This window comes from Galeopterus variegatus, unplaced genomic scaffold (assembly GCF_000696425.1).
Source record: "Galeopterus variegatus unplaced genomic scaffold, G_variegatus-3.0.2 Scaffold28631, whole genome shotgun sequence".
Classification (NCBI taxonomy): domain Eukaryota; kingdom Metazoa; phylum Chordata; class Mammalia; order Dermoptera; family Cynocephalidae; genus Galeopterus; species Galeopterus variegatus.
In genome coordinates, this window is record NW_007754742.1 from 1 (window position 1) to 7,840 (window position 7,840).

A 7,840-nucleotide genomic window follows, 5' to 3' on the forward strand; every position below is an offset into this window, starting at 1 on the left:
TGGAGCAAGGCTGGATGAAGTTCTTGTTTAGAATATATTCACTATGGGGCCGGCCCCGTGGCGCACTCGGGAGTGCGGCACTTGGGAGCACAGTGACGCTCCCGCCACGGGTTCGGATCCTATATAGGAATGGCCGGTGCGCTCACTGGCTGTGCACTCGGGAGTGCGGCACTTGGGAGCACAGTGACGCTCCCGCCGCGGGTTCGGATCCTATATAGGAATGGCCGGTGCGCTCACTGGCTGAGCGCAGTGCAGGCGACACCAAGCCAAGGGTTGCGATCCCCTTACCAGTCACGAAAAAGACAACAAAAAAACAAAAAAAAAGAAAAGAATATATTCACTATGGAATTCAGTATTGATGTTCTCTGAGAGAATGCAATTAATACATCAATTTCTTTGGGGAAAAAACAAAACGAAGCTGTCCCAGGACATTCTCAGTAAAGGTATACTCAATCAAGTTGTGTAGTACTAACAGCTAGAAAAATAATATCTATAAAGGAAAGCACAATAAAAGTAGCAGACCTTAGGGTACATAAAATCAAATCACAATATATCATGAGGTCATCGTGATTCTGATGGCTAAATGCCCCCAGCTCTCCATATCCCTGTGAAGATTAGCTTATTCAAAGGAACAAATTGGAACTGTTTTAAAAAATAAAGAGGTTTTATATAACTGAGATACAATTCTGAGATTCCACATATCTAGTCTCTTTCTGCCTGGCTTCTCCACATCCTGCATTCACGGCTCGTATTGACTAATGCACAGATAAGCCAGTTTTCAATAGAAACATGCACATTAGATTAACTAGATGCTAAAGGATTAGAACTTTTTAGGAAATTTTATATTTTAATATGTTGTACCAGAAAAGAGAAAAAAACCCTACATTATCATCTGTCTTCTCAAAATGAACACCAACATTTTTATTGGGGGAAAAAAACCCTCAAGAAACTCAAACTCCCAAATCAACCCAACTGAGATTTCAAACGAGGCATGTATGAAGTGAAACTCCATTTACTACATTTAACTCAGTGTTGGCAGATGCCCTCTAAATGTGAGTAGGAATAACATGGAGACATATAACACAGGCATGTTTGAAACCTTTTATTAAACAGGCAATTCACTGTGCAATGGTTAAGGACACGGATGCCTACTTGAAAAGTTTAAAAATTATTTTTGGAAACAGCCATTATATTCCTTCCTCCTCAGAGTGGCTACCTTCAGGAAAACAGATTGTTCTATAGCTGCTCTTGGAAACGGCACCCCTGGTTTACCATAAACGCCATGCCTGGTGGTAAACATAAAAGACGGGATCCACAGGCAAGACAGCGGGGCAGACGTGGCTGGTCTCCGGTGGGAGTGCAGACACCTGTCCTCCTGAATCGGCTTCTCCGGTCTTGCAGGAGAACTATGTTTGCGTTCTCAGTTCACTTCCCTTTTCTTCCTTGTCTGAGGCCTCTCTATCAAAGGAATTCACACCTCTGGGCACAGGAACTCATTGTTGGACTTTTAAAATGTTGCTCTTGTCTTTGGGCCCCTCTGGCCCAGGATTATGGCTGTGTGTTTGTCCTCTTTGTTTTGTTGGTTCCTGCCTCTTCCCCGAGCTTGTCCTAACCTGATGATAAAATCAATCTTAAGTTTCACAGTTTGTTTGCCATGATTTACTGGCAGTTTTAAACCAAGTGGCCCGTCAAGGTAGTGGACATTCTTTACCAGCACACAGCCGACCTATTTTATAATTTGGGGCATATCACTCCAAGCTTGAGATTTCTTTCTGGCAAGTTCCATCCAGGATGGCTGATCCACGCTGGCATAGCTGGCTCTCTTCAGCTGGTGCAATTCCTTCTCCATCATCACTACAGACTGAGCTGCTGGAAAGGAGACAGAACAAACAGAAACATGAGAAATGAGTTTGGATTTTCACTTAAGCCTCTTGCATTTCTTTAAACACACGTCAGGGTCTTACCTGTGTTCTCAACCATAAAATTCCTTAGTATGTAAACATGCAAAGAACATGTAATTTTCTTTTCGAGGCATAGAACATGTAATTTATGTGATGACCAGGCTAAGAGTGGGCTCAAACAGTTCTGGCAATTCCTTAGTATGTAAACATGCAAAGAACATGTAATTTTCTTTTCTAGGCATAGAACATGTAATTTATGTGATGACCAGGCTAAGAGTGGGCTCAAACAGTTCTGGCAATGCAGTGAGGCGAGAGAAACTTTCAGAATAAAACTGCAGGAAATGGACAGCAGTTGCACAGCACTGGGAATACCCTTCCCACTACTGGACTGTACACCTAACAGTGGTTAAGACGGTAAATTTTATGTTCTGTGTCTTTTTACCACAATTAAAAATAAATAAAAATTTAAAAATACTGGTACATGCTACGACAGAGATGAATCTCAAAAACACTCTGCTCAGTGAAAGAAGCCAGACGCAAAAGGGACACATATTTTATGATTCCATTTGTAAGAAATGTCCAAAAAAGGCAAATCTACAGAGACAGAAAGTAGATTAGTGGTTGCCTAGAGCTAGGGGTGGGAATCAGGAATGACTGTAAATGGGCATGTTTCTTTTCAGTGTGAGTGAAATGTTCTAAAATGAGATTATCATGATGGTTATACAACTCCGTAAATACATACTCACTGAATTGCACACTTTAAAATGGGTGAGTTTTTTTTATCGCAATAAAATGTGAGTGAAATGTTCTAAAATGAGATTATCATGATGGTTATACAACTCTGTAAATACATACTCACTGAATTGCACACTTTAAAATGGGTGAGTTTTTTTTATCGCAATAAAAGTTGTCTAAAAATCTCAATGTGGCAAGTCATTTGGAAAAACAAAACAAAACAAAATTGTAGGAGCAATCCAGGAAAAGGATTTCAAAGCATTTGGTAACATTTGCAGATTTCATACCCAAGTTCTGATGGGACAATGAGATGCCTCTTTGCAGCCCCTCCTTGAGGGCGACCTTTGCCCCCTGCCTCCGTTCCACAGCGGGTTTAGCAGGGGTTATCAGGAAAGACTTGCTGCGGACAAAGTCAGCTTGCTTCATGGGCTCCTATAGGGACACAAGAAGGACACACGCTGTCTGGTCACTGGTGATTCAGACAGGGAACAAACACAACCCAAGTGGATGAGCCACAAGGCTTCTCTCCCAAGATGCATGGTGCTGTTGGCACTTTCTTGGGAGAGCTCTGGTGTGTCAGCTCACTGATGTGGGCTGTCAGAATGCCGGAGCTCAGACCAGTGCTTGGCCTTACCCTGGGCCCACACCCACATCATAGCTGCTGCCTGTCCCCACACCTGGCCTCAGCCCCAGATGTGGACTTTCCATCTGAAAGTCAAAGTGAGTTGTATTTGGAAATAGTTTTTTGATTTTTATGATACCTGTTATGATCACAGATACCCCAAAGTGGTTAATATTTCTTTTATAAATTCCCTAAGCCCGTAGGAGGGCCTTCAAGTATGGGTACAATTGAGGTTTTGGTTACAATGAAGGGAGGCAGGTACTACCGCATGCTCAGGCTCACTCACTTCCCCACCCGGGTGGAACACGCTTCTGGATTTATCGTGGTGGCTACTGGGAAAATACAAAAGCTGGGAGCATGGTTCTTTGGGCGGGCGAAAGCTGTTTTAAGTTCAGAGTGCAAAAGGGAACCCGAGGTTCCAGCCCTGCACTCCCAGGTGAGGAGTAAGGAGGCAGCAAGAGCAGGGCTCATTCATCCTCACACAACGAGCCGAGATGGAGCTGTTGATATCGTCGCCCTGTTTAACCGAGGAGTTATTTTAACTTCCTTCCATTTACCCAGATGCTGAGCTGCGTTGCCTAGGAGGCGGGGAGCAGAGGGCTGTCCCCACTGCCTCAGTGATTCACGCACTGCTCTGCGTTCCTAACAGCCCAGCACACACTAAGGGCAGGGAGACGGCTCCACCATGGAGGTTATAATTTGGCAAATCACTGATTTTGCTTCACTGACCCTAGGCCACACATCAACAATCATCACAGATGACAGTCTGTGTGATGCTCAGGCAGGACGTGTGGGCATCATGGGGGTCCCAGCCCCAGCCCCTCATTCACCCACGGAAACACTGGCTCTTAGTACCTGGGCTCTCTCAGGCGCCTGAGCTTGCTTTCCCATTTCAGACTTCGGGGTCCGCGCTCCAGGCTTGTCTTCCTGGCTGGGTGGCTGGTCTGGGGCCCCTTGCCGCTGCTGCCGAGTGACGGTGATCCAGGGTGGCGCAGGCTGCCCGTCAGCTCCAGGCTCTGTTGCTGCAGAAGGCAGCCCCTTTTCTGTGGGTGAAGGCACAAGGTTATGCAAAACAGTCCTACTCCTGCTTCACTCACACTTTCTGCTTCTCCCACACAGAAAACACTGAACTACTTTGACTCAGGGTGGCAGGGGTGGGGGTAGGGGTCTGGCAGCCTCTCTGGTGAGACTATGACTTTTCTTTAGGAGACTTATTTTCTTTCAGAAGATGCATCAAAGAGATTATGCTCCCCTAGTCTGAGCCACAAAAAATTAAATGCAACTGTTCCTATAAGGTCAATGTGCATTTTAAAGCCAACTTCCTCCTAGGAAATCCTTTCTGGAAGGACATAGAAATAAGTGCATAAATAGATTTCTTTAACAGAATCATTTTGGACCAGTACAGACCACCTGATTCCTGGTTTGCTTGGATGTGTAGACACACTATTGTTCTCTTATCTTTTAAAAACTGTAAATATAACCTGCTCTTTGTGGAGAGAGTGACACAAAAACTAGCCATAATTGTGCTCCTTAATGTCCTAGAGAGAAGAGAAACAGTGCCTTTAAAACCGTATGTTTTGCTGAGTTTTCTTCCACATGAATAGTGCTTATCTTCGAGTGGTAAGACTGTGGGTCATTTCCCCTCTTACTTTTTAACTTTTCTGTATTTTCATGTTTTCTACAATGAGAATTTATGACCTTCATCAACAGAAAAAGGGAGCTTAGGGCTGGCTGTTTAGCTCAGTTGATTAGAGCCTGGTGTTGTCACACCAAGGTTGAGGGTTGGGATCCCTGTATGGGCCAACTGCCCAGAAAAAAAAAAAAAGGAAGGGTACTTGTTTTTTCTAAGGAAACCTATGGATTAAAGAAGTGGCTTTTTACAGGCACACGGTGAGTTGTAAGTATAGAAGCCGAAGGTTCCCCACGGGCCTGCCCCTGAACATTTGCCTGCGCCACACAAAACCAGACAAAAGGTGACCTCCCCGCACCCGGCCCCTCTCACCGTCCTGGACAGGAAGGCGAGGCGGGTCTGCTGCATGGTAAGTGCAGAGTGGCACTCCAGAAGGCCCGATGCCGCAAAGCGGGACAGCTACGAAACTCACCCCAAATGCTCTAATTCCACAGCAAAACAGCTTTTGTCAGAGAAAAGACATTGTTTAAGGATAAGATTCCTTCAAAGGAACAGCTGATAAGTTTGCTCTTCTCTAGATTCCTTCCTTCCCTCCTAGCATGCTCTCCTGCCTCAAAGACTTGTTTTGGAAAGTATATTGTTCAAGCACTAATTTCCAAGAGATGCTATTCAGGGACTGGGTTCAATGAGCCGTGGTAATGAGGAACTTTTCCTCGCAGGGCCAGGGCGGCAGAGCAGCTAATGAGGCCCCCTCGGGGCCTGTGGCCCTAGGTTTATGGCCTCAGGCTAGCAATGTGCTCTTGGGCAAATTCCAGAACCTTTCTGTGACTCAATTTCAGTGTGAAATGAAGAAAACACAGTGTCTACACCTCCCAGTGTGGCTGTGAAGACTCGGGGAGACAATCCACTGTCTACCCTTCCCCGTGTGGCTGTGAAGATTCCGTGAGACCATCCAGGGAAGCACTTGGCACAGCGCCTAGCACCCATGTGTGCTTAAGTGTTCAGTGCTGCCAGCAGTACTGCTGCTGCTATTTTGTTGGTGCTGGTGGTGGTGTTATTCTTCCTGCCTGAGGAGATATGCAGAGTTTGGTCAAATCTTACCCTGGACCTGATGGAGACCTGCAGTGAGTCATTTGGCCATGAAAACCAGCCCTTACCCCCTGCTAAGAAAACCACAGCAGGTGCCGTTGTACCCCAGCCTCTTGCTGGTGCCAGCGGCCAGGCTGACTCTTGGATCTCTGAGGACATTGTTCGCAACAGTTCTAGCAGACTGTACCTTAATGCTGTGTGTGCTTGCCTGCAAGGCCTGGGAGGGCAGGCGCCCCGTCTGGTCACCTCTGCATCCACCAGACTGCGTTCCAGCCCTGCTGCATGGGGGAGGAGCCTGGTCCAAGTCACACCAGTGCACACTGGAGTCCTGCTCTCTAGCACAGTGACCTGCTCCTCTGCAAAGATGCCGTGTTACAGAGAGCCCAGCTGGCTCTGATGCAGTGACAAACTGCTCAAGATAGTAGCCCAGNATAGACTCAGCCTAGACTCAAAGGAGGAAGAAATTTGCTGTATCTGTGTATTTCTATCTGTATCCATATCTGTCTGTCTAATCTTCAGAGAGAGAGAGAGAGAGAGAGAGAGAGGGAGAGAGAAAGCGCCGTTTCCAGTCTTGGCAGATGCCGCACAAACCCCTGCCTGTGGTGGTGGCTACATCTGGGTTTCCTTCCAAGTCTCCAGTTCTGTGACAGAACCACACCCCTGCCCTTTAGAGCACTGGTCTAGAAACTTACGTTTTATCTCCTCTCAGAGGCAAGTGTCAGGAGCCCAGGGTGATATCTTCTTTTTTTTTTTTCTCCAGACTTTGGGACAAGTTTTGGTCACTCTTGACTGAATTGCCCTTTAGTATAAATGCTGGAGTCACCTGTCCCTGGCCTTGGGATGGACAGAGTGTCCATGGTGGTGAGAGGACAAGGACATGCTGCATGTGAATCTATGTCACACTGTGCTACTTATCGGTAGTGAAGGGTCATCCGAGCTAAGGGTGCTCCAGACACCACTCACCCTGCTCACCAGATGGCAGCAGATGCGCCAGTCTCTGCGAGGGTGCGGGTGCCCTAACCAGGGATATGTCTTTGGATGTTAGCTTTTTGTTTTTAATCAAAAGTAAAAGATCAAGTCGATCACAGTTCCTATCTATCCCCCTGTGTATTTGGATTTCTTGTAACCAACTTCTCAATGACCCTGGCTCACCTCACAATCAATAATGTCATTTTTTTCTTTTTTTTGTTCTTGTTTCTTAAAAAATGTTTTTATTAGATATTCAGGAGCATTTCCACTGCTGGTTAGGATGCAGAAGACTGCAAGATCGTGTCACTCCTACCCTGACAACAAGAAAAATCCATATAATCTACAAAACTAAAACTTTTCCAAGGCCTTAGTAGAGCTGAGGTTGTAAGACAACCAGGGAAGTGAGTTCCAAGTGTGTTAAGCCCAGGGGACGGCTGTACAGTCTTCCGCTAAGACCTCAGAAAGCTCAAACGTCAGCGTATTCAGTCACACACAAAGCTCTTCGAAGAGACCGAGGTCCTCAGGGTTAAGGGTTTTGAGATGGGAGAGTATCTTGGGTTATCCAGGTGGCAAAACATAATCTCATGAGTTCTTAAGAGTGGAGGACATTTCCCGGCTGCAGAGAGCCAGAGAGATGCCAATACAACAAAGACCCTGCCCGCTGTTGCTGGCTTGGACCACAGAGCAGGGGTGGCAATAAATGGACATAATATACATGCACAGGATAAAAGTAAATGAACGAGAGCAGTGAACAAAAGACGGCAGAGGGCCGACCCCGTGGCGCACTCGGGAGAGTGCGGCGCTGAGAGCGCAGCGATGCTCCCACCGTGGGTTCGGATCCTATATAGGAATGGCCGGTGCGCTCACTGGCTGAGTGCAGTGCAGGCGACACCA

The 7,840-nt window shown here is 46.4% G+C and overlaps 1 protein-coding gene across 2 annotated transcripts; it reads right to left on the reverse strand.

Annotated features, from left to right (window-relative positions):
* Window positions 1-1,087: 1,087 nt before the first annotated feature.
* Window positions 1,088-4,544, reverse strand: LOC103583808 (uncharacterized protein KIAA1211-like). 2 transcript variants are annotated; one of them, XM_008565031.1, is made up of 3 exons: window positions 4,114-4,544; window positions 2,924-3,068; window positions 1,088-1,866 (listed from the first exon to the last, which is right to left on the reverse strand). In XM_008565031.1, the coding sequence occupies exons 1-3, from the start codon at window positions 4,147-4,149 to the stop codon at window positions 1,727-1,729; spliced, it is 321 nt and encodes a 106-aa protein (XP_008563253.1). In that variant the 5' UTR covers window positions 4,150-4,544; the 3' UTR covers window positions 1,088-1,726. The 2 variants fall into 2 exon arrangements, with proteins under 2 accessions (XP_008563253.1, XP_008563251.1); XM_008565029.1 differs by having other exon boundaries at window positions 1,088-1,869; window positions 4,114-4,536.
* Between the last annotated feature and the right edge of the window lie 3,296 nt (window positions 4,545-7,840).

Excerpts from the sequence above, each read along its gene's own strand:
- LOC103583808 (XM_008565029.1), bottom strand. The coding sequence starts at position 4,149 with ATGGGAAAGCAAGCTCAGGCGCCTGAGAGAGCCCAG. Across the intron at positions 3,069-4,113 it reads AGGCGCCTGAGAGAGCCCAG|GAGCCCATGAAGCAAGCTGA; the intron begins GTACTAAGAGCC and ends GTGTCCCTATAG. Across the intron at positions 1,870-2,923 it reads ATTGTCCCATCAGAACTTGG|CAGCTCAGTCTGTAGTGATG; the intron begins GTATGAAATCTG and ends TCTCCTTTCCAG.